The sequence below is a fragment of the Pseudorasbora parva genome, chromosome 10 (genome assembly GCF_024679245.1).
Source record: "Pseudorasbora parva isolate DD20220531a chromosome 10, ASM2467924v1, whole genome shotgun sequence".
Lineage (NCBI taxonomy): Eukaryota > Metazoa > Chordata > Actinopteri > Cypriniformes > Gobionidae > Pseudorasbora > Pseudorasbora parva.
In genome coordinates this window covers 32,235,556-32,262,855 of record NC_090181.1, presented here as the reverse complement: position 1 = coordinate 32,262,855, position 27,300 = coordinate 32,235,556, and the positions used below count along the sequence as shown (strand labels likewise).

At 36.9% G+C, this 27,300-nt stretch overlaps 1 protein-coding gene across 1 annotated transcript in view; it reads left to right on the top strand.

The window, feature by feature from the left end:
- The window catches only part of cnsta (consortin, connexin sorting protein a), a 45,778-nt gene that overhangs the window by 15,886 nt on the left and 2,592 nt on the right, over positions 1 to 27,300 (top strand). The window contains exons 3-9 of the mRNA XM_067455894.1: positions 2,625 to 2,767; positions 7,038 to 7,068; positions 7,399 to 7,485; positions 7,567 to 7,678; positions 12,938 to 12,959; positions 13,087 to 13,180; positions 17,840 to 18,429. Coding sequence (XP_067311995.1) covers positions 2,625 to 2,767; positions 7,038 to 7,068; positions 7,399 to 7,485; positions 7,567 to 7,678; positions 12,938 to 12,959; positions 13,087 to 13,180; positions 17,840 to 18,429 — 1,079 coding nt within the window. The remainder of the gene's footprint in view (positions 1 to 2,624; positions 2,768 to 7,037; positions 7,069 to 7,398; positions 7,486 to 7,566; positions 7,679 to 12,937; positions 12,960 to 13,086; positions 13,181 to 17,839; positions 18,430 to 27,300) is intronic.

Below are 27,300 nucleotides of genomic sequence, written 5' to 3'. Positions count from 1 at the left end.
TGACTGCTGTCCAGAAGGCCATCATTGACACCCTCAAGTGAGAGGGTAAGACACAGAAAGAAATTTCTGAACGAATGTTGAGGCTGTTCCCAGAGTGCTGTATCAAGGCACCTCAGTGGGAAGTCTGTGGGAAGGAAAAAGTGTGGCAAAAAACGCTGCACAACGGGAAGAGGTGACCGGACCCTGAGGAGGATTGTGGAGAAGGACTGATTCCAGACCTTGGCGGACCTGCGGAAGCAGTGGACTGAGTCTGGAGTAGAAACATCCAGAGCCACCGTGCACAGGCGTGTGCAGGAAATGGGCTACAGGTGCCGCATTCCCCAGGTCAAGCCACTTTGGGCTACAGAGAAGCAGCACTGGACTGTTGCTCAGTGGTCCAAAGTACTTTTTTCGGATGAAAGCAAATTTTGCATGTCATTCAGAAATCAAGGTGCCAGAGTCTGGAGGAAGATTGGGGAGAAGGAAATGCCCAAATGCCTGAAGTCCAGTGTCAAGTACCCACAGTCAGTGATGGTCTGGGGTTTCATGTCAGCTGCTGGTGTTGGTCCACTGTGTTTTATCAAGGGCAGGGTCAATGCAGCTGGCTATCAGGAGATTTTGGAGCACTTCATGCTTCCATCTGCTGAAAAGCTTTATGGAGATGAAGATTTGGTTTTTCAGCACGACCTGGCACCTGCTCACAGTGCCAAAACCACTGGTAAATGGTTTACTGACCATGGTATTACTGTGCTCAATTGGCCTGCCAACTCTCCTGACCTGAACCCTATAGAGAATCTGTGGGATATTGTGAAGAGAAAGTTGAGAGACGCAAGACCCAACACTCTGGATGAGCTTAAGGCCGCTATCGAAGCATCCTGGGCCTCCATAACACCTCAGCAGTGCCACAGGCTGATCGCCTCCATGCCACGCCGCATTGAAGCAGTCATTTCTGCAAAAGGATTCCCGACCAAGTATTGAGTGCATAACTAAACATAATTATTTGAAGGTTGACTTTTTTTTGTATTAAAAACACTTTTCTTTTATTGGTTGGATCAAATATGCTAATGTTTTGAGATAGGAATTTTGGGTTTTCATGAGCTGTATGCCAAAATCATCAGTATTAAAACAATAAAAGACCTGAAATATTTCAGTTGGTGTGCAATGAATCTAAAATATATGAAAGTTTAATTTTTATCATTACATTATGGAAAATAATGAACTTTATCACAATATGCACATTTATATATATATATAAAATATATAATTTATTTATTTTTTCCCTGTGAAAATACAAAAATGTGCATTTATGAAACCGGTGACGTCCTATGTATGTTCATCATCATCGTCATATGTTCAGTCTGTAGGTACGTAGTGTTTCTTTACAAAGTGAAATTGCCACCAACTGGCCTGGCATGAATAATACAGCGTCTTTAGTCGTTTTCGCAGATCTGTGTGAAGAGGGATTGGAAAAACGTTTCGGTTTTTAATACATCAGCGTCGTGTAGACATACCCTTGGATAACCATATCACGATTATTAAGGTTAGCTAAAATGAAAACTATTAAAAACGTTTTTCTTAATTGAAACTAAGCTAAAATGAAATAAATTATAAAAGCATTAGATGGAAAAACTAAATTAAAATAAAAAAATTGCCTTGACGCTTCACATTTGGAGCAAGTATAATTTGAAGCACTCAACTTAAAAATTTTAATCAAAACAATAAAAAGGAAATAAATAAAAACAGATTAAAGCTAAATAGTAATATGTGAATAATAATAATAATAATAAAAACCAGAATGCACATTTCCTGAAGAAAATCTTAGTGGCGCTTAGTGCCAAAATTTGGTTGCTACGGTGTTTTGAGTTGTTGCTTATGATCTAAGTTATTCAACTAAATATACAATTTAAAATTAATTAATTAGGTCTTATCTATAAACTGCAATGCTGATCTGCTAAAATTGTTGCTATATGATAACTTAAAATAAGCTGATAACATCACTGTTTTCTCCAGAACGACTGTACAGCCAAATCTAATTTTGTTGCAATATTGTCCTGTTTAACACTGTGAAGCTGCTTTGAAACAATCGTCATTGTAAAAGAACTATATGAATAAAGTTGATTGATTGATTGATTGTTGCTAGGGAGTTGCTAAGGTTTTCTGGGTGGTTGCTAGGGTGATTCCGCTATTGTAAGTCTAAGGGATTTTTTTTTCGCCTGTTTTTTTTGTCCGCTGTGCGAACATCGTAGGTCCGGTCGCTTAGAAAAGACATGGCACAGCTCTTTTCAATGAGCCGGTCAGTTTGACACCTCATTCATGGGTCTATGACAAACGGTGCAGGACGAACACGCTGAAGTTTTGTCCAGAAGAACAATAATAAGTATGCAAGAGAACAATAGTGAGCAAGCACCACTAATATGACAAAAGTACATTATAAAATGACAAAAAAAATGACAAAAAATGAAAACTGTAAATATACAAATGAAATAATTCACAATATTAATTAAAAGTATAAATAATACTCAAAATTATATTGAACCACATGTAAATTACAGTCCATTAGTAATGATTATGCTTAAATGCCATAGAGTTAGTGTTACTTGAGTAAAACCACAGTACATTTTGAGTTGTTCTGTTTGTCTTTTCAGTATCAGAGGGGCTTGTCAGCCCTGAAGGGATCCCTCACAGTGATGCTGGTTCACCCCAGGGCTTCGGCCGCCCCCTGTCGGTATCTCTCCAGGAGCTGGGGGAGCAGGGAGACCACCCTCTTCTGCCACACTGCATCCATCAGGTCTGATACTAATGTTGTACATCTCCTCTCTGGGGGTTTTCACACGGCACTTAACCCAGGTTATTGACGTTCTAAAACCTTGGGTAAAATCTCACACATGGTAAAAGCAGGGTAAGCACCATTTTTGCCTGGTGTTATAAAACCTTGCCCAGAAGAGGGTTAGCACTGCTAATCTTTTGTTCAAGATTAAAGATTGCGCTGTTAATCTTGCATTAAGGTGTAGTCGTCAATATATGATATAGGACAGGTGAATGCTAGATCTTTTATGTGAACAGGTTGCACGCATTCGTCTATGCAAATAAAGACTTTAAAGGGATATTTCACCCAAAAATGAAAATGTGATGTTTGTTAGCTTACCCCCAGGGCATCAAAGGTGTAGGTGTCTTTGTTTCTTCAGTAGAACACAAATTAAGATTTTTTTCCTTTAACCGTTGCAGTCTGCCAGTCATAATGCATGTAAATGGGTAACAACTCTATGAGAGTAAAAAAGAAAAAAACATGCTTAGACAACATGCACAAAAACCCTGCTGCTTGTGACGACACATTGATGTCTTAAGACACGAACCGATCGGTTTATATATCTATGATCACGCCTGTTTGACCTTCTCTGGAAGTAATGACGGATCATTTTTTTACAGAAACGTGTCTTAAGACATCAATGACATCAATTTTTTGTCTTAAGACATCAATTTTAAATTACTATAATATATAAATGTAATATTTAAAATATAATTAATTCATGTGATGTAAAACTATATTTTAGCATTACTATTCCAGTCTTCAGTGTCACATGATCCTTCAAAAATCATTTTAATATGCTGATTTGCTGCTCAAGAAACATTTCTTTTCAATCAGTGTTGAACTCATTGCTGCTTAATATTTAGGTGAAAACCATGATACATTTTTTCCCAGGATTCTTTGATGAATAGAACGTTCGAAATGACAGCATTTATTTGAAATATGTCACTTTTTAATGTGCTGAATAAAACTATTACCGGTACTCAAAAAGAAAAAGATCTTGCTGTCACCCAACTTTTGAACGGTAGTGTAGTTTGATTATTCAGCTGACAAAAGGAATGTCTTTCTGTAAATTTCCAGTCGACAATAAATCTTGAAAACCTGGAAAATTATACATAACCTAGCAACTTCAAACATTTAACAGACTCAATTTCTTTCCTTTAAATCTTGTTTTTATATGTTTTTGTTTTGTTGTTCAGTGAGTATTATTGCTGTATGTGTTCATTGCCAGTAGATGGTGCAAACAACTTATTACTTCCGTCTAAACTGCCTCACTAATGTGCATTAGCCAGATCATGAGATGCATTTGCCTGGACTGTTCCACATTGGGTATTAATAAGCTCATGTTAGTCTTGTTGCTGTTGCCCAGTGCTGATAACATTGACTGATAGCAGAACATGAAGTATCTGTTAGGGAGCAGAACAACCAGCACCTAAAATAATCAGGCTCTATTAAATGTTTATTTGAGCTTGACCTTTTTCAACATGTTTTACAAGAATTAGCTCATATGTGCAGCTCTATGATCCTGATGAGAGGCTTATATTAAGCTACAAGAGGACTCTATCGAAACAGCTCACATTTATTCCCTTGTGGATTCGTTCTTATAAGAGATTGTGTGCCAGATTTACTAAACGGGGAAAATTAGGGTGAGAGCTTAATTTCATAAAAGAGCAGATGGGAGTGTAAAGTTCTGTGTGTGATCTGCTGACGACACACAAATTAATGAACAAGTTAATGAATTAATTGAGTTAGTTAATTAATGAAGACAACCCAGATCATTTCCATAATGACCAACGCAATCTAAAATTTAGCATCTGGTTTAAGACAATGTTTTTTTGGGGTGGTAAATAATGGCACAAAAACCAGTAAATTGATTCATGCAAACCTTAGTAAGACACTTTCATTTAAAAACTGTCCTCCCACAAATTTTGCACCTGAAAGGGAACCTTCTACAACTCCTCCTACTGTTAGTAAATCTTGCTCTTTAAAGGGAACAGATCATAGATAACTGGATTTTCTTTGTGCTTTTTAGCATAAAAACATTTAGTGTACTATGTAGAAATAATCTAACATTAAAGGGTACATAACACACCGTTTCTGCCAGTCTCGTGTGAATCTTGAGGATCTATAGAGTAGTATTGCATCCTTCATATCTCTGAAGATTCTTTGGTTTGATCATATTTATAAAATACAGATACGCTGTACCGATTCTTTCTGAAAACAGCCAAACTGCAGGCGTGCAGTGGGCGGAGCTAAAGAGTCACAAGCACACACACACACACACACACACACACACACACACACACACACACACACACACACACACACACACACACACACACACACACACACACACACACACACACACACACACACACACACACACACACACACACACACACACACACACACACACACACACACACACACACACACAATACATGGCTTTATCCCTAGATAACTTTCGTTTCACTATATGTGTTGTTTGCATTATATGCACTTATGTGCCAATTGCCAACAAAACAGACATTTGATGCAGTTGAACTTTATTCAAATAGTTCTTTTACAATGCCGATTGTTTCAAAGCAGCTTCACAGTGTTAAACAGGATAATATTGCAGCAAAATTTGATTTGGCTGTACCTTCGTACTGGAGAAAACAGTGATGTTATCAGCTTATTTTAATTTATCATAGAGCGACAATGTTAGCAGATCAGTATTATAGTTTATAGAATTAAATAAGACCTAATTAATTAATTTTATTTTTATATTTAGTTGAATAACTTTTATCATAATTTTAGTGTCCCCAACTAAGCAAGCCAAGCCAAAGGCGACAGTGGCAAAGAACCAAAACTCCATCAGGGCATGATGGAGAAAAATAAACCTTGGGAGAAACCAGACTCAGTCGGGGTGCCAGTTCTCCTCTGGCCTATTAACAAACAATGTATGATTATTATTCTGGAAACCTTACAGGTCAGAAATCATATTAGATTGGGATATTCGAAATTGCTGGGTATCATGCAAGAGACGGGTTTATTGGAGGATGGCGCGTCGATTACTCAAGAATATGAATATTTGAAAAATCGGAGTCGTCGCGCTGGAGACGGGTAACATTGACTGGGAACAAACAAACACTTGCAGAACAAACTGCATCCACTGTTCCCTTAATGCTGGGTTATTTGGGAAGCTGAAAGTTTTATTTCCCTCACAACCAGAAACAAACTTTTTAAGTGACTTAGTTGATTACGATGTCTAAAAACAAAATGACAGTGCTGCCAACGGATTCTGTAACCCGAACGAAGCTCATTGATGGACATGCTCTTGCTCTCGGTCTCGGTCTGGCCGATGTGTGCACATGCTCATCTGGGAGAAGTGCTCATACAAGGAATTCTGCCCTTTATGACGTTATACAGGGGCATACTTGAAAAAAAAACTTAATAAAACTTGTTTGAATCCTAAAGGAGTGTATTTGGCACAGAAATACTCCATCACATGTTTAGCATGTGAATCCAACTCTTTACCAGTGTAAATAAGTCAGAATTAGAATGGAATTAGACCCCCCCCCCCCCCCCCCAATCATTTATTGAGATTTAGCTGCAAAAAAAAGGGTCATTCAGAAATCGTCATATGATCCATAATCATGTTAACCTCCCATGATTATATGGCTGTTCAGGCGGTGAACGGCAATTGAAACTACGCCGATAGAAGAGATTTTGAATAATTTAGTGATTAGTGTAAATTTAGCCATTTAATGTAGTGATTTTCAGCCTGCCTGAGGCCGTCTTCACTCACATTTGCCTGTTGATGACTTTACTTTGCAAGATAGCTCATGTCAGGAGTTTGGGAATTTCAATGGGAATTTCTTTGATTTCTTTTTCTTTCTGAGGAGTCTTTGCACCTCAGATAGCAATGACATGCATTCAGGTGTAGTAGAATATATGCTAATTTAGGTATAAAACATCTTTAAAATTACATTTAAGTGCTTATGCAGCCTATTTTAGCTGTGCATCATCTGTATTATTATAAGTAACACTTTGCCAACTCTCATTAACAATCATATAATGCTTAACAGATCAGTAGTTCATATAGATTCATATACGTACATATATATTTGAATGTACTTTATTGAGCTGCATTATAACATAATGCAATGTATTATTGTTACGATGTAGAGTTACCATTGGGTGTTGCCTAATGATGCTCTTCACTGTGTAATTTAATACATAACTCAAGTCTATATTCTTTTCTTTACAGATTGCAGAGTCATTTATGCATGAGGAGGACTGTATCCTTAATGTTATTGTTTGTTCGCATATCTAATAATATAAAGCACTGCATAATGGTGTGTTTGAATAATGTTTTTATTGATGCTTTTCCCATTATACCTTCTATTTTATCCCACAATGCCTTTGTTATTGTAACAGAATCAGGGATGTTTGCAATGTTATGGATATAGAGCTGTTTATTGTATTACTTTTAGTGCATTACTGCAGCCAGTCATTGGTTCTGTGTGATAGCATTTCACTGCATTCTTTAGGTTCGGTGTTGTGAAGTGCATTGGTGCTTTGGGGTTTCCCACTTCCTGTAGATTTTCCTGAACCAGGTTATTTTCCAGATGAGAGAGCAGTCAGGTTCATTCAGTTAGAGAGACTCTATCATGAGCGTCTACTGTCCAACCTCGCTTCTCTACAGCAGCAGTGGGGTAAGTGCTTCTGGTTAAGTGTTACTCAGAGGTTCTTCTCCATTGAACACCTTTTAACCTACACTTTCTTTCTGTGATCAGAGAGGAGATGGAGTTCGATAGGCCGGTGTCAGGACAGTCGAGGAGACAGAGACAGAGACCTGGATGCTGAACACCTGGAAAAACTGAGACACATCTGCAGAACGCACAGGCAGTGAGTACACGCTACATTAATTCTGCCACACAGATCAGGTCAACTTTGTGTTTTTTAATTTATTTAATTTCACACCACATTCGTTCAAGATCAGGGGCCATATTCACAAAACATCTCAAGGCTAAAAGCAGCTCCTAACTTGCCGATTTAGGAGAAACTCTTAAAAATAATGGACGTGTCAGTCCCAATTTTAGGACTCCTACATTTTTGCTCTAAGAGTATTTCACAAGGCATTTTAGCACTAAAGACAGCTCCTAAATCCATGACTCCCTAAGTCACTAAAACTAAATCACAGAATCCTAATGGCTGTTGCTGCAGTGTGCCCAAAGCGACTGTACAACACTGAGGCAATAGTGATAATAAATGTATCTTTAATAAAAATAAAATAATGTCAATTACCTGTGGCAGTTGTTTTTAAGAGTTCACACTTCCAAATAATTGAATAAAGTAAAATAATATAAGCGTATGTGATTGTCTGAAGCGATCGAGGGCTCCGAGCTCTGAATTTAGCCCAAACCCAGAGTTCTGCCCCGTATTGCAGACCGAGAGTGAGGAACGGGGTGGCGGAGGGTTGCAGAAAACTGGAGGTATCTAACGTTAGGTGAGTCGGTTCTCGGCTGTGTATATACGCCTCCACTTATGCTGATTAGATAGACAGTCTGAACGTGCTCCTCACAAACTTTGTTTATAAAACATAATTTTTGCTTGAATTCTGCAATCTCTCAAAATGCAGACATGTAAGAGGCTGACAATTAGCTGAGCATATACTAGTTTAATTAGTGACACTTAGCCTACTTTTTAAAATCTATAATTGAATATGGCAACATTTTTATTTTAAAATATTTTTTTGAATATGGCAACATTCTTATTTTAAACATTTTACTTGAATATAGCAACATGAAACCTTGTTCAACAAAATGTTTCTATTAATTAAAGGGTTAGTTCACCCAAAAATGAAATTGATGTAATTAATGACATACCCTAATGTCGTTCCACACCCCTAAGACCTCCGTTCATCTGCAGAACACAGTTTAAGATATTTTATATTTAGTCTAAGAGCGTATATGCACACTATACTGTCCATGTCCAGAAAGGGAATAAAAACATCATCAATGTAGTCCATATGTGTCATCAGTTAGTTCATTAGAATCTCTTGAAGCATCGAAAATACATTCTGGTCCAAAAATAACAAAAACTACGACTTTATTCAGCATTGTCTTCTCTTCCGCGTTTGTTTTCAAACCTCAAATAAAGATTTGAACGGTTATGAATCAGCGTATTGATACATGATTCGTATCGCCAATGTCTCGTGATTTCAGCAGTTTGGCAGCAATAGGCAACAAGTCGTTAATCTGTCTGTCATCGTGTTAAACCCGCCAATAGCACGATTGGTTCCCGCAAAAGTGCAGGGTTGACCTTGTTACTATGGATAATGTTAGCATGCAATTTAGCTATGCCCACAGTGATTGGCTGATGGGGGAGGAGTCTCTGTCTGCAATTTAATCATAGAAATATCATGTCCCGGCTTGGACGAGAGTAAGGAGTCGGGGTGGCAGAGGGATCCTGAAAGCTGTGGAGGTAACTAGATGAGTCGGCTGTAGAGCTGATTAACTTGTGCAGTGCAGTGCTCCTCCAGAGATTTGTTTTTAAAACATAATTTGACGTTTGAATTCTGCAATCTCTCGAGATGCTGACATGTAAGAGGCTGATTTTTTTTGCTGTTTAATTAGTGACACTTTAAATTTTTTAAATCTTTATTTGAATATGGCAACATTCTTGGTTTAAAATCTTTATTTGAATATGGCAGCATGATATTTCCATGATTAAAGTGTTAGTTTACTTGCCCCTTATGCTGTTCGACATCTCTAAGACCTTTGTTCATCTTCGGAACACAAATAAAGATATTTTTGTTGAAATAGACCCATAAAAGGCACTAAATCTCACTACAGTGGTTCTACAATCATTTTATGAAGCGTCGAGAATGTGTTTTTTTTTTTTGTTGTTTTTTTGCGCAAAAAAAGCTAAATAGCAACTTATATAGTGATGGCCGATTTCAACACACCGCTTCGTAAATCTTTGAACCGTTATGAATCAGTCTATCCAAAGTCACGTGATTTCAGCTGTTTGGCGGTTTGACACTAGCCTGGTCTTACCAGACTCTCGTACATTTCATTTGTACAGAGAGTCTGGCAACTCTCCATTGACAAGTGTGAAGGCGGGTACTCTGTTGAAGTTTAAAACTATTAAATCTGCCCTAACCAATCGCTAATGTTTGGTTGTGACGTATGTCATGCGCCCTTCGCCTGTGTGCAGGCCACCTCAGTGATAAAACCATAGGATATAAAACCTAAAACTCATGCATTCTAACTGTTAATTGTGTTATTCATTGTGGACAGGAGAGTTTTGTGATCGGGAATGCGCTGCTCATGTGGTCCGTAACATGATTGTATGCTGTAAATAAAATGTCATATGCTTAGTATGATAAGAATAAATGCTGCTGTAAATAACGACCCAATTCAAATGTTTACATGCTTTTATTTTAATTAGTTTGAGCGTAATGAAATATTATAATATTAAAGGGGGGGTGAAACACTCAGTTTCAGTCAATCTCATGTCAATCTTGAGTACCTATAGAGTAGTATTGCATACTTCATATCTCTGAAAAGTCTTTAGTTTTATTATATTTATAAAAGAAATATGGGCTGTACCGAGTCTTTCCGAAAAAAAACGAGCGCCGTATCGTGTGGGCGTATCGTGTGGGCGGAGCTAAAGAATGACGAGGGCGCAAAGCAGTGACGTCCTCAAGCGTGGAGAAACTCATGGCTATCGATCTCAGCTAATAGATATATGATCCAGAATCATTTGGAGGCTGAAATAAATTGAACAGGAGAAACAGAAACAGCAGGATGTCCGTCTCTGTAGTATGTACTGTATTTAGTGGCCTGTCAACATTTGTGTGTGTTTACTCGCAGTTTATGAGGACATGATTCGGTTTATGGACTATTGTATGCGACTAAACCTTAGCAGTAGCAAGCAAAACGGTTTTGCACGTCAGACTAGTGTAACGTTATACATAGAACAACAATGGAGTAACCGTTAGCGCATTTGAATGACGAAGCACGCGATGGTGTCGTTTACTGATGTTTACTCACGCGACGATAGCCAACAGCACAGACATTTGAAGCAGTTTTACTCACCGGCTGCTTCCAAAGCAGGACCGAACCTTTATCGCTGGGACCGCTCCGTCAAAAACACACTTCTTTGGTATGATTTGCTAAAGTCCTGTAAACAGCAGTGACCGTGGAAATCCGCGATGTTGTGAAGCTTCCCGTCATTTCTGCGTTCAAATCGGTTTAAATCCAGCGCTGCCTTCCCGGAATGCTGTGCTGAAGCGCTGAAGTCGCTCGATGTCACCCATAGGAATAAAGTGGAGCGCGGCGCGTCACAAGTGTTCATGGACGACTGGATCTGCAGCTGAGCGAGTGTTTATGGGCGTGCATTTCCTCTCTCGCTCTAGTCGCGCGCGTGCACCCTACCGGGAGAAGAGCCCGTACGGCCCATACAAGGACCTTCCACTCTTATTAACGTCAAGCCAACCCATACTCGAAAAAAACTCTCCGAAACTTGTGAGAAACCGGAAAGAGTATTTTTGACAAAGAAATACTCCATCAAACGTTCAACATTAGTTTTTGAAACTTTGTCTATGTTTAGGATGGGAATCCAAGTCTTTAACAGTGTAAAAAGCTCAGTATGCATGAAACAGCATTTCACCCCCCCCCCCCCCCCCCCCTTTAAATAATATTGCTCTTGTAAATACTTGCCAGCATTTTAAAGAAATAAAAGTCTTGAAATGCATGCAAATAACAGCAAAGCGCAACTGTATGGTGCTCTGCAGTGGTCAAAAGGGATCTGAAGAGGGAATTTTGAAGTGATATATTCTTGAAAACTCAGAGATGTGGATTCGGACAGCTACATCACCACACGAGCTTGGTGTTTGTCAAAAGCAGTAGGTAACTCGGCCAGGGATTTTTAAGTGGGTGGTGGGAATCGGTTGGCAATAAAATCACTGACTAGCCCCTGTAAATGATGTCAATACCTTCCAACCCCACGAGGAACAATTACCGTCTGAATAGGGCTTTAGCCAGTCAACTGCTTCACAACTAACGGAGCGAGCTGGAAAATTGCGCACAGAAACTATTCTCGTCTCTTTAGAAAATCATTGTAGAACCACTGTAGAGAGATGGACTTTCAACGATGTCTTTAGTGTCTTTTATGGGTCTTGAGAGAGGAAATGACATTGTGGGGGCCTTTCTGAGCCATTGGATTTGAACAAAAATAATTTTCACCAAAAATGTAATATTTTTGTTCCGAAGATTAACGGAGGTCTTACAAATCAGCCATCAGCCAATCAAATGTGGGCTTAGCTAGTTGCTTGCTGATATCATCAATGTCAACGAGGTCAACCCCGCCCTTACTCTTAGCTTAAGACTTCTCTCTAGTCCTCAGTAAAAGTTGCTCTCAGCAGCTTTGGGAATAGCAGCTTTTGGGAATAGAATAATAAAATGTTTTGTGAATATGGCCCCATGGCAACATTAATTAGTTTTATTTTTTGCACACTACATTACTTCAGTCACACTGATCCAGTCAACACCATTTTTATTAGATTTTTATTTATTGCACACTCATATAGCTTAACCATACAGATCATGTAAACACCATTACATTTTATTTTTTGTTATTAATTTGAGCTTTGTTTAAATATATATATCTGTACTCTCTTGGATCAGTTGTCCCATGGAGCTTGAGCTCTATAAAAATATGTTAGCAGTGCTGTAAATGGAGTATAAGTAAATGTTTAACCTTTCGAGCCACTACACAATTTAAATACGGGGTAAAAACTGTCTTTCTGTCCTGTTAATTTGAGCCAGCCACTTTCACCGGCAGCCACACCTGAGCTTCTCTCTTTCCCCTCCTAAATTTAGCCAGTCTGTTTCTCATTTCTGCGCTCTAGCTGTAATGGTTTAAGCATATGGCCCGTTGCTGTGCTTTCAGCAATTCGAGACAAGTGCTAGAGTTTCAGTATGGGAAATGTGCCGTGCTAATATTAGATTCCCGCTGAGCGGACCGACCTTAGATTTGCGTCCCCTTTTATGCACGTTGTCCCACTGCTAAAGGGATGGAGTTGAAAAAAAATAAGGATACTACAGGACCTTAAGGTGATTTTGACTGACACTTGACTGTATCTCGTCTTTTTTTCAGACCTGCACGGAGCATTGAGAAGGTAAGACAGTCTGTTTGATGCTCATGTTTGGGACTCCATGTGGATACGTATGTAACCGTAATGGAGGGGAATCAATTTTTTTTAAGAACAGCGTGTGAAAGTCAGTGTTGTCTGTGTGTGTTCATAGTGTGAGGTGTCCAAAGTGCAAAAGAACAGTGTGATCAGAGAAACACTGGGAGGAGAGCAAATCCTGAACACGCAAGTGCTTTCATGCAGCTCAGGTGAGTTTATTTTGCCAATGACAGACCAGATGAGATCACATAAAACAGACCATAAACTACAGTGGGGAAACAAACACATTGTCTTGGACTTTATCAATTGCTTTATCAAATTAACATGTTAATGGTTTTAAAAAAATAAGAAGGGATTTCAATACCATCTGAGAAATTACCATAATTAATTTATTTTATTTATTATAATACCAATAATATTCAGCATGAAATAATGTAGGTAATACTTATCTGGATTTGATGAAAACATGTTAAACTCTGTTATTAATAATACAAAAATAGTCTTTTTTCATCCAGAGGTGGAGAAAGTTATAATATTTTAATAAATGTTTATGAAAATAAATATGACAAATAAATATAGAAAGTCTAAGAAAGTAAACAGGGTAATAGGGTAAATAAAATGTACTCATTCATTTCATATTTTAATATTAATGTTTAACACATATTCTACCATATGTTTAGTAAATTGGGCTTTGCAGATTCTTTTCAAGAAACAAGTCAATTTTAAATTAAATTAATTTTAAAAATAAAGCAAACAATTTGTTTTAGAGATGGAGGAAGTTGCAATATTTTTTTTATTATAAATGGTTATGAAAATAAATTTTCACTGAATTTTGGCAAATAAAACAATTTAATATTTATTAAGAAATTAAACAAATAAATAAACAAATTACATTATTACCCTATTTTATTTTATTAATTTCATATTTAAATATTAGTAGTTAACTCCTAGTCTGTGTACGTTTACTAGATTAGACTTTACGGATTCCTTTTGGAGAAACAAATTGAATTGAATTTATTTAAATTAAAAACAATTAAACAACCTTATTTTACACATAGTTAATACCTAGTCTACTGTACATTTAGACCTTACCAGTTCCATTCAAAAAACATTCTTACTTCATCTATAGACAGGACAAACCCCATGTCCCCTTCTTCAAGTACACACACACACACACACACACACACGAGTTAAAGTTCCCTCCAGATCATGCCTTATTGATGAGACCTCTCTTTCTCACTAGCTCTTGCAGCTGATGTGGTGCTGGGCTATGTTACCTGAACACTGTGTTATTCGCATTGAGTTCCATGACCCGGTTTCACTTTTACAAGCCAGGCATGGCAGCACCACACACACATTTTCGCACTCTTGCAAGCACCCTCTGCCCGGCCACCTGTTCTGGGGTCTGTTGAGCACTCTTTTTGCTTGGCCCAGACTCCAGCAGCAGGTGCATCTCTTCCTGCGACTTTACCCTCCGAGACGCATAAGTTAGAGATTGATTACATTCCCTTGGCCTGCTCATTCATACAGAATTCTAGTCCAGAAGTTGATCCTAATATCATGCCTCTTGTTGTTAGACGTAACTGTGCATTTGAGACTGGCGTGCCGTGCCGTGAACTGTGGTTTATGATTTTCTAAAGGGTTCCAATTCATCAACAAATCGTTCCAAAAAATAATAATAATAATAACCTTTTTGCTAATGTGGCTTTGGTAGGGATGCAAATATTTTTTTTAAGATTATGATTATTTAAATGTGCATTTATTTAAAGAATATAAATGTATTAAAATGAATGAAAATTATAAAATAGAAATGTATATAGTTTTTAATAGTTTTAGACTATTTTAACACAATTTAAACAACAAAAATCAAAACGTGATTTTTTAAGAATTGTTATCAGGCTGTGAACAGATTACCCATTAAAAGTTTTTTCAGCCAATAGAATCACTCTGGTGTCCTAAGCCACACTATTTCAAAGGGGGACAGGATTTCTCATGACACCAGAACAGGTCAGCTGGACTGAGTGGCAAAAAAGGCTGCTGCATGACTGGATTTAATAGGGGAAACTGATAATTGTTTGTTTTAATCGCATTTTCGCAGTTTACAGTAAAGTTTGGACTCCATATAGTGTTCCTTATAACTTACCAAAGATCAAGTGATACATGGATATTGACATGCAGCAAGTAATCGTGTTTCCTGACACTTATATGTGCCTGATTTCAACACTAGGGAAATGCATAAAGCAAAAAGCATAATATTTGCCAGTGAGCGCTTTATATAAATACAAAATGGGTAGGTTCAAAACCGGATGATCACTTGTATCAATGTTATATATATCGTCATTTCCTCCAGTCCTACAACTTGTATAATTTTTGTCAGTGCTTATTTAAACACATCCAATCATGCAGAATATAAGATGGGAAATATTTAACTGATGACTTTTTAATGCAATATATAACAATACAATATATAGGGTATGATTTTACCATAGAATTCAACATATTGACACAAAATGATCCATGTTTCGCTGCCTGGAGTCCAGTTGTTTCTGTGAATTGCAGCAAACCATTTGCTTCTCTTTTCTGTAGCTTTCGGCAGTCTGTAAAAATATACCTCAGATTTCTGGTCAAATCTATTCGTACAATCAATCTCAAAGCTCTTTCCCGCTTTAGATGTGCTTTGTGTGTTTTTCACATGCATACTCTATTCTAGTCCTCGTCCCCAGTCCACTGCTCAGTTTGTATGTCTCTCTTATCTAACACATGTGATTTAGATCATTAGCTCGTTAGACAAGAGAGAGTCATGAACTCGGGTGCATCCCCATTGACTTTAATATAAACCTCAAGCATAGCATAGGAAGGGGAAAGGAAATATATCTCTAGTGATACTTGAATGCATCTGTTTTGTGTAAAAATGAGTCCTTAACTGTAGGAAGATAGCAGGAAGAGTGTAGTTTTGTAAAAAATGAGCAGTCGACTGCATCAGGCCCGGCGCTGGTTGTCATGTGTCTTTCTCTGAGCTCTGACTGCAGCGAGCTGTCATCACTTAGATCCTGTCTCTGAGCAGCACAGCGTCTGGCGCGTGTTTATGACCACGGAGGGAGAGGAGAGCGTTCAACAGTAGAGTCCTGCATTATTGATCGGCAGGGCTGGAGGCAATAAGGCCTTGATGCATCGATAGTGATTGATCGTCTGCCATTGATCTGTTCTGTTGTACACAAAGCCCTCATGGTCAAACAACCACGTCGCTGTTCAACTCAAGGAAATCAGACAAAGTGCAGGAAGGTAGGGGTGAGTATGTTCAGTTCGGAATAGCATGCCAGCATAATAATCATGGTATTTTCCAGCATTTATCAGGGTTGAGAAAAATTAAAAATTCCCCATTTCATGGAAGAGAGAAATGCACACATGAACTGTTCCCTTTGGACATTTTATATTTATACAGACTGGTAATTTATTTAAATGATTACTCTTAGACGTCACTGCATCACATCAGGAATGCTACTGTAAAGGAAATTACAACATGGGCTCAGAAATACTTCCAGAATTGTTTTTATTTGAACACAATCCAACATGCCATTCGCCATTGCTGGCTAAAACTCTACAGGTTAAAAAAGTAGCCATTTCTAAACATTATCCCAAAGCGCAGGCATTTTCTCTGGGCAAAGGCTCATTTAAAATAGACTACTGTTCTACTGCGGAAAACTGTTGTGTGGTCAGACGAATCAAAATTTGAAGTTCTTTTTGGAAAACTGGAAGGCCATGCCATAAAAAAGAAGAGGACAAAGACAACCCAAGTTGTTATCAGCGCTCAGTTCAGAAGCCTGCATCTCTGATAGTATGGGATTGCAAGAGTGTGTGTGGTATGGGCAGCTTACACATCTGGAAAGGCACCATCAATGCTGAAATGTATATCCAAGTTCAAGAACAACATATGCTCCCATCCAGATGCCATCTCTTTCAGGGAAGACCTTGCATTTTCACACATGATAGTGCCAGACCAAATATTGCATCAATTGCAACATCATGGCTGCGTAAAAGAAGGATCCGGGTACTGAAATGGCCAGTCTGCAGTCCAGATCTTTCACCCATAGAAAACATTTGGCGCATCATAAAGAGGAAGATGCGACAAAGAAGACCTAAGACCGTTGAGCAACTAGAAGCCTGTATTAGACAAGAATGGGACAACATTCCTATTCCTAAACTTGAGCAACTTGTCTCCTCAGTCCCCAGAAGTTTGGAAACTGTTATAAAAAGAAGAAGGGATGCCACACACTGGTAAACATGGCATTGTCCCAACTTTTTTGAGATGTGTTGATGCCATGAAATTTAAAAGCAACTTGAACTTTAAGCAACTCTTAAAAGTATACATTTTCTTTGTTTAAACATTTGATATGTCATCTATGTTGTATTCTGAATAAAATATTGAAATTTGAAATTCCACATCATTGCATTCTGTTTTATTCACTATTTGTACAGTGTCCTAACTTTTTTTGGAATCAGGTTTGTACAATAGCAGTACATTAAAAATGCTAATAATTATATATTTTTAAGCAATTATATCTGGACTCCACTTGCATAATTAAAAAATGAGATGATGTCGATGAAATGTTTAGTTTGAAATATTTAACGTGTTACTTTGACAAAAAGAAGGCAATATTCAGTACATATTGTCCCGTATGCAGTAGGACTGTATTCCATTCCTTTTAGTCTCAAGAAAGTTTAACTGGTGTTACATGAACCTCTCTCTCTCTCTCTCTCTCTCTCTCTCTCTCTCTCTCTCTCTCTCTCTCTCTCTCTCTCTCTCTCTCTCTCTCTCTCTCTCTCTCTCTCTCTCTCTCTCTCTCTCTCTCTCTCTCTCTCTAATACAGGGAAGGTTATGGAGGATCAGAGTACATATAAGGTACAGGAAGACATCCATCCTGAAGATCGTAGCAGCATTGCCCCACAATCCCATCAGAGCGAACAGCAGCATGACCCCTCCCCCTCTTCAGACACACCCTCTTCCTTCTCCTCAGCTGTGACGGACGGCTCCTCCTCTCCAGCCTGTAAGGATGCAGGAGCAGAAGAAGAGGGCATAAGTGTGGCAGCTTCCCACAGGGATGCCGCACCAGAGACTGAGTCTCCAATGGACGCTGCTCAACCAGGCAACATGGAGGCCCAGCAGCCTCATGTGGACACTATTGGACCAGGAGTGGTGATGGAGGGAACGGGGGACACTGTGGATACGGGACAGGACGTGATGGTGGACGTACCACACGTTAAACAGGAAGATGGAGGGGAGGTAGAAAAGGCTATAAAGCTGGAGGAAGGAGGAGAAGATCATGAACCTCAGGGGCAGGAAATTCCTGAAAATACACCAGAGTTGGAGCTAGAGGAGAATGGGAATGGGGTGGAGTTGCTGGATATTATAAATGTGTCCATGCTGGATGACATGGCCAAGCGCATACAGGTGGAAGAGGTGAGTAAAGGAGATTTTTCAGTCAATTTTGACAACTTTACTTTTGTGATTGGCATGGCTTTGTTTTGAGAATTAGGATGATTTCTAATCGGATTCATTTTAAATCCTTCTAATCGGGTACTTTGCTAAGCTTTTACTGACTCTTATATTGAAAATATATGTAATATTCTGCATATATTATGAATGCTATGCAAATTTGGCAGAGAGTTAAAGATCAAGCATTACATCACCAAATGCAAAAAACAGTTTACAAATGGCTTGCTTGCTTACAATTGTCTGCATCGTAAGTTGGGAGAAGAGAAAGTATATCACATTTGGAAAAAAATCCCACACACCACCTTTTAAACTGTTTTTGAAAATATTTTCTTTAAGATTTAGAATCTGCTAGCATCACTATGATGTCTATAGCATCCAGTGATGTCAGAGTGATGTCATCATCTTACATAGGACACCGTCATCACCTTTAGAACTGCACTGTAGTCATTAACTCAAAGGAATATTCCAGGCTCAGTTAACAATACAATCATTTTGTTTTCTGAGAACGAAACCTTGTTATGTAATAATAATATAATACTTATTTCAACCCCAGTAAACTGTGTATGATAAGAATAGAAAGGGAACCCTGTTCATATCGATTTCCAACTATAACAGTAGTCCCAATCATAAAAGGATGATTTTGCAAGCAATAATATATCAAAATATCTTATTTTTGCACTAAAGAATTAAAATAATACTCTCTACCCTCAAATTAAGGGAATCAATATTTTTATAATATAATAGAATATATAAAGTAATAAAAATACTTTGTGTGATTTTTATTATACATAAAATAATAATGATAATAATAATACTGTCAAATTGATTAATCACATCCAAAATAAAAGTGTGTGTGTGTGTGTGTGTGTGTGTGTGTGTGTGTGTGTGTGTGTGTGTGTGTGTGTGTGTGTGTGTGTGTGTGTCTGTCTGTCTGTGTGTGTGTGTGTGTGTGTGTGTGTGTGTGTGTGTGTGTGTGTGTGTGTGTGTGTGTGTGTGTGTGTGTGTATTCAAATATACATAATAATTATACACATTACTCACACACATTGTGTAAACCCAAATCTCTCTCCTCTCTCTCTCTCTCTCTCTCTCTCTCTCTCTCTCTCTCTCTCTCTCTCTCTCTCTCTCTCTCTCTCTCTCTCTCTCTCTCTCTCTCAATAATGTAATTTTGTAATAATGACAGAATTTAAATGTTTCGTTGAACTAACACAGAGCTCAACTCATATGTGGTATAGAAGCATTATGTGTTTGTGATTATTGTATGTCCCTTGTTTTATTTTCTTTGTGTACTTTGTTTTTTTTAAGCTCAGCGTGTTGTGCATGATCTCAGCTCCCTGGCTTGGTAATTACCTCTTTCTTGTAAGTTAACTTGCTGTGGTGAGAAGGCGTCTGATAAGAACATGCATAATAGATATCGGAATCTTAGCAGTGATTTAGAGAGCTGGATGACCTGAAGGGTGACCTTTCCCCTGAATGCCAGAGCTGAATGATTGTAACAGGCAGCCGGGTGTGATGCATAATGACACTTCCACCCTCAGTGAGACAATCAACAATGAATCTGGACTACTGATCTCTGTCAGCACAATACAGGCTTTCATGAACCTGCGTCTTAAACGCCTTTGTGCTGTGTTCCCAAACATGTCATGTGCCGTTTCTCTAGGGGGCGAATCTTGATTCCAGAATAGTGCTTAGTCTGCTCTCAAAAATACAGTAAAAAGAGTAATATTGTGTCAATATTATAAGTTAATTGTCCATCAACACCACCCAAAGCTTCACAGTCCTAAAGCTTGTCCTGGGTACACATTTAATTCAGTAATATTAGGCCGTTTTGATTGTTTATTGTTTGTGAATGCTTGTGATTTTGCTTGTTTCTGCTTCTTCTTCACCTGTGTTTTTATTAGGATATTCAGTGCTCTTTCAGAAAATGTACAATTGCACCCCCAGATGTATAACCGTGAAAATCCAGAAATTTCCATCAATGGCAGGGAAAGGGTTAAAGGGCCAAAAATGTTCTGTAAAATGAAAAGACTACAGAAAAAACTAAAAATTCTAGCATAATTTACTCTCCCTCATGTCATTCGAAACCTGTATGACATTCTGTGAACACACAAAAGAAGATATTTGGCAGAATGTTGGGATCCCATTGACACTTTTCCTAATATCTTCTTCTGTGTGCCAAAAATAGATGTTGCACAAAAGTTGTTACTCAACAATGGCCAATGGTGTTTATCAGGTGGATTTTGACCTTCAGCCTCCACCATCAATTGTCAAGTTTTTCAGGCTAGTTAAAATGGTTTGACTTTTGAACAGGTATGTCCTTTTTCTTGGAAAGGTCGACAACATGGTGTGAGTGCAAACCCAATGGTGCTCAGTAGGACCTAATCTTGATGCTTTTTAACCAGACAGAACGTACTGATCTGGACAAAGAAATCAAAGCATGTTTGGATTGCGTGCAGTATTCATTATATCGTGCAGAATTCGTATATTTATTGTTTTGTTTGTAGACTCGATGGATGCACACAGCGCTGGCAGAATGGGATAATATCTTCTCCCCAGCACATTTGGGATCTGTTAAGAAATTCATCCATATTGTATTGCAGAATCGCGTTCATTAGGGAGCACTATGCAAAACAACTAACAGAAGCACATACACTTATCATTCAAAAGTGTGTGGATTTTTTTTTTTTTTTTTTTTTTTTACATGTTTTTGGAACAAGTCTCTTATGCTCACCATAATTGTGATGAAAAGTGTTTATTTGATGAAAATAAAGTAATTTTTGTGAAATATTATTACAATTAAAAAAAATGTGTAATGGATTATAAAGGGTAATTTTATGTGATCAAAGCTGAATTTTCAGCATTATTACTCAAGTCTTGAGTGTCACATGATCTTTCAGAAATCATTCTAATAAATTGATGTGCTGCTTAAGCAATGTTGAAAACAGTTGTGCTTCTTAATATTTTTATGGAATACATTATGCATTTTTTTCAGTATTCTTGGAAATATTACAAGTGAAAATAACAACACTCACTTGAAATTACACTTACAATGACACTTTTTATTAATTTAATGCATCCTTGCCGAATAAAAAAATGAATGTACTGACTGCACTATCAGTGTCAGTATCTACAGAGCAGGGTGACTTCTCTGACATATATGAATGTTCATATAAATTACAATAGCTTATTAATGTTATGTAAACAAAACTGCTAAAATTGAGCAAACTCTTTGTACATGATATTTAAAGGCACAATATGTAAGATTTTTATATTAAAATATCCAAAAACCACTAGAACAATGTTATATATTGTGCTGACTTGTGTACTTACATTATCCAAGAATGTGGAACCATGGAAACACCAACGGCACTTTAATATATTGTGTTTTATTACACGAGTGAGCAACTGTTTGAATAAACATATTGTTATACCTCAACACAGTTAGCCCAATTGTTTAAATCTTGTTTTTTGTTTTGTTTTTTCTATTTACCATGAGTACCATGTTTTACCAAGCAATCTAGCTCACTGCAGTGTGCAACAAGTTTCTCATAGTAGCCGCCGAGCGAATGCACAAAGTAGCATTATAACATAACTTTCAACACACTCAAATGTATCTAATATGATAAAAAAAAAATAGAGCTGCATTACCCCACATAAGCATGACGGGGAGAAGCCTAAGCGCTCATCTGCGGCATAATAAAAGCTCTGCTAAATCAAGGCATTATCAAGTGACTTGTGTTCAACGGCTGTTTGAATAAGCCACCTGAAAATGCCAAATGTTAGCAGATTAGCACCGATTTCACTCTACCATTAGTCAAACAGATGATTTAGTGGACCAGTCGGTCAACAAAGTGACTCAGATAGTTGTTTGTTCCATCTTTCGTTTCAAGTATATCTGTTCAATCACAAATTAATGACACAGCATCCTGGAAGTGGATTTATTGTGAAGCTCTAGTCGATGTTATTGAGATGTGTACAGAATGTCTTCCAGGTCTAATCAGTGATGGAGTTATCATGGCCTTCTGTGGCTTATAATGTTCAATGACCTTAGAGAGAGAGAGAGAGAGAGAGAGAGAGCGAGAGAGCGAGAGAGCGAGAGAGCGAGAGAGCAAACGTTACCTGACTGATTTATGTCCACACTCATCATTTTCTGGATAAGAGGGCCATCAGAGTGCATTTGAGGAGTTGAAAGTGATTTTTAATTTGCGATGATAAGCATGTGTTATTTTTGGCCTGCTCACTGTTAATGTCCCACTTAATTGGCTCACCACAATGTGAAGTGTTTTGAAGTCTAATTACTTGTGTTTATTTACTCAAGTGATTAATGCATCTGTTTGTTTGTTTGTCCCATTAATTTTTCACACTGCTTATGTGCGTTTTTACCTTATAAAAATAATTTATTTTATGAAAGCTTAAAAACACAAAACTGAGTTTGATAAATTATTGAGTAAAGTAAACTGTTTGGCTGTTGTTGGCTTTTAGGAACACATTTGACACACACTGTGCTTCATGTATCTAACAACACCCTTAAGGTAAAAAAACACAAAAATCCTCATTTACTCGTTTTGGACATTTTATACAGTGTTTAGTGAGCAGTTACTGTGAGGAAGGTCTGCTTTTCTGCTTTTAAACTCTTTGTGGATTTGAGTCATTTAATGAGCGCCTCACTGAAAACCGTTGGCTGTAGTCTCAATTGACAAATGAAATGGCTGCTGTGGAGCAAAAATAGAGAACTGTAATTGCAGTGCTTGAAACATTTGTTTTCATTGAGACAGATCTTGCCAAATTTGGAGCTGTCGACAATGAATAATGAGTCGAAACCAAGGTTTTTGTTTTGTTTTTGTGAAAAACAATCCTATGAATATGAATTCCCGTGAGGACACACGGATTATACACTGTATATTACACGGATTATACACTGTATATTACACGGATTATGCACTGTATATTACACGGATTATACACTGTATATTACACGGATTATGCACTGTATATTACACGGATTATGCACTGTATATTACACGGATTATACACTGTATATTACACGGATTATGCACTGTATATTACACGGATTATACACTGTATATTACACGGATTATACACTGTATATTACACGGATTATACACTGTATAATAGATGGATTATACACTGTATATTACACGGATTATACACTGTATAATAGATGGATTATACACTGTATATTACACGGATTATACACTGTATAATACACGGATTATACACTGTATATTACACGGATTATACACTGTATATTACACGGATTATACACTGTATATTACACGGATTATACACTGTATATTACACGGATTATACACTGTATATTACACGGATTATACACTGTATATTACACGGATTATGCACTGTATATTACACGGATTATGCACTGTATATTACACGGTTTATGCACTGTATATTACACGGATTATACACTGTATATTACACGGATTATACACTGTATATTACACGGATTATACACTGTATATTGCACGGATTATACACTGTATAATACACGGATTATACACTGTATATTACACGGATTATACACTGTATAATACACAGATTATACACTGTAAATTACACGGATTATACACTGTATATTACACGGATTATACACTGTATATTACACGGATTATACACTGTATATTACACGGATTATACACTGTATATTACACGGATTATACACTGTATATTACACGGATTATACACTGTATATTACAAGGATTATACACTGTATATTACACGGATTATACACTGTATATTACACGGATTATGCACTGTATATTACACGGATTATACACTGTATATTACACGGATTATACACTGTATATTACACGGATTATACACTGTATATTACACGGATTATACACTGTATATTACACGGATTATACACTGTATATTACACGGATTATACACTGTATATTACACGGATTATACACTGTATATTGCACGGATTATACACTGTATAATACACGGATTATACACTGTATATTACACGGATTATACACTGTATATTACACGGATTATACACTGTATATTACACGGATTATACACTGTATATTACACGGATTATACACTGTATATTACACGGATTATACACTGTATATTACACGGATTATACACTGTATATTACACGGATTATACACTGTATATTACACGGATTATACACTGTATATTACACGGATTATACACTGTATATTACACGGATTATACACTGTATATTACACGGATTATACACTGTATATTACACGGATTATACACTGTATATTACTCGGATTATACACTGTATATTACACAGATTATACACTGTAAAAAAAATCAGGTCTCCAATTGAACATTTTCTAGTGATCACATCTAATTTTTTCAGTTGGCTGAATTGAATATCTGTAAATTAAATTGCATCAATTCACAGAACTTCAATTGGGCCAACTAAAAAAAGTAGATGTGATCAGTCACTAGAAAATCTTCAATTGGAGAATTTTTTTTTCTTCTTCTTTTTTTTTACAGTGTACTTTCACTTTACAATGAGTGTTTAATATTAATATCAATACTATTCTTAATGAAAAACATAACGGAACAGTACAATGACAAGCTCGCTTAATCGGGCGCTTTTACATTTAGTTTTGAAAGTGAATCTTCCGCCGTAGTATTGTCAGCTTCTCCCTCGTTATAAATGAAATCTGACTCCTGCCGCTGGTCTGTGCTCAATTCAGTTTTTAAATGTAGCGTCTGTTCTCTAACTGAACGAAATAATTTGTATTACTATAAAATAATCAAACCAATATCGATACATATAACTGTTTATCCTTTCATACAACTATATCTATAACAAAAAAAACATTTACAAGTCTTGACATCATATCCGGGAGATAGGTCAGTAAACTTGAGTAAAATTACAGTCTTTGCTTATCCTGTGCGAATGTGCCATGCAAAATTCAGATGTGGGGGAGTAATTTCTAAATCACAGAGGTCCCTAGATAATATTAATCCCGTGCAAATAGTGCTATTGACTTCAACTTAGACTATTTTTTAAATGTAGTTTTAATTTTAGTTTTTGTAACTGTTTTGTTATGACTTTTTAGGTTTTATATATGTCTGTTTAGTTTTAATTCATTTTTATTTCAGTTTTAGTCATTTTAATACTTACACTTCAAAATGTATTTGATCAGCATTTCTAATACTTAATATGCAGCCCACTCACACTCAAACAATTAATATTTAAATTAGTGCTCGGCGACGGTAAAATGTTTAATCGCGATTTATCGCATGATTTTCTTTGATTAGTCGCAGTATGCGCAAAATTCAATAATGAATACAAAAGTGCTGCTTAATGAACAAAAGTGCAATAACATATGGTTTGCAAACACTTTAAACAAATAAAGTAGCTTTTTACAGCAGGCAGTTAAAAGTTAGTAACAGTTACAATATTTCTTGTAAATATCAACTTAAACATTAATTTAATCAGATTAAATTAAATTGGTGGTATACATCTATTGATTCTGTAGTAATATTCTCATCAGTGTTCTGTCAGCTTTAACATAGGCTGACTTAAATCTGCATATTTGTGATATTCACCCCAGGGCGTTGTTTAATTTTATAAAGGCCAATTTTTTAAATATTGTATCTAAATGTTTGCATCATCTTTCCTGTTAAATTCTTACATTTGATTAATAAATTCAGTTATAATAGTAAAAACACTATAGCCTGTTACCAATCAAATTAAATAGTTTAAACTGCAAAAAATACAGCTGCAATAAATAATGTTATAAGATTGATGTTCTAAATAAAGCATGCAATCATACTTTTAAACATAACCGCCAATAGGGGGCAGCAAGTGATCGTCTTCATGAGCGAGTCATTGAGTCGTTTAATCAAATGATTCATTCAAATCGCTGAATCATTTAGTTACAAAACACGGCACTGAGTGTTGCTTTCCTCTGGAACTATTTTCGAAATCATGGTGAAATGGAACAAAAAAAGGTTGTTTGGATCTAAAATTTAATTAACTTAATATTAATTAGGCTACTTGTTAATTGAACTAGGCTACACCATTCATGCTACACATTTCACGATTGCAAAGTCGACTTGTGTTATTAACAATATCATAAATCATAAATATCAACAACTACAAAAAACTCAGTTTTACCCCAGTATGTTTCTTCTGTGAGTTTATATTGCTGCTTTTTTTGTTTTGATTTCTCCACGAATGTCTCTCACAAAGAGACAGGCAGCACGAGCCTCAACGCTCATCAATCGCTGTTTACATTGAGTATAATAAAAACAACAAAAAAATCTGAATCATTCTCGCGTTTCTGGTTATTTTTATATTTTATTTGTCCCATTTGTCCCAGACAAAGAATGTCAAGCCCTTGGCTTAGGCTACAGACAGCACTGTATTCTCCAGTGACCAATGGTTTGTTTGACCGTATGTGTATTCAGAGGCAGTGAGCAACGGCCTTACAATATAATAATAAATAACTGCGTTAATGCGCGATAAAATAATTGTCGGCGTTAATTAATAAATGCGTTAACGGGATAATAACGCGTTAACTTGCCCAGCCATAATTTAAATGTATTTATGGTATTCATTAAGTATTGATTGGCCAGAGGGCAGCACTTCAGAATGTCCACTCATTCTCAGTGCTTATGGTCTTTAGTTTGACCTCTCCATGACCTTTTCCATTCTTCAATGGCTGGTGATGTAACTTAACTGACTCCTCTTTCCTGACCAGCATCTACAATACTTTCATTCTTAAATGTGCATAATTTAAGAGGTGGGGTAAACTCAGATGAAGTGCTGGACAAATAGACTTCAGCTCT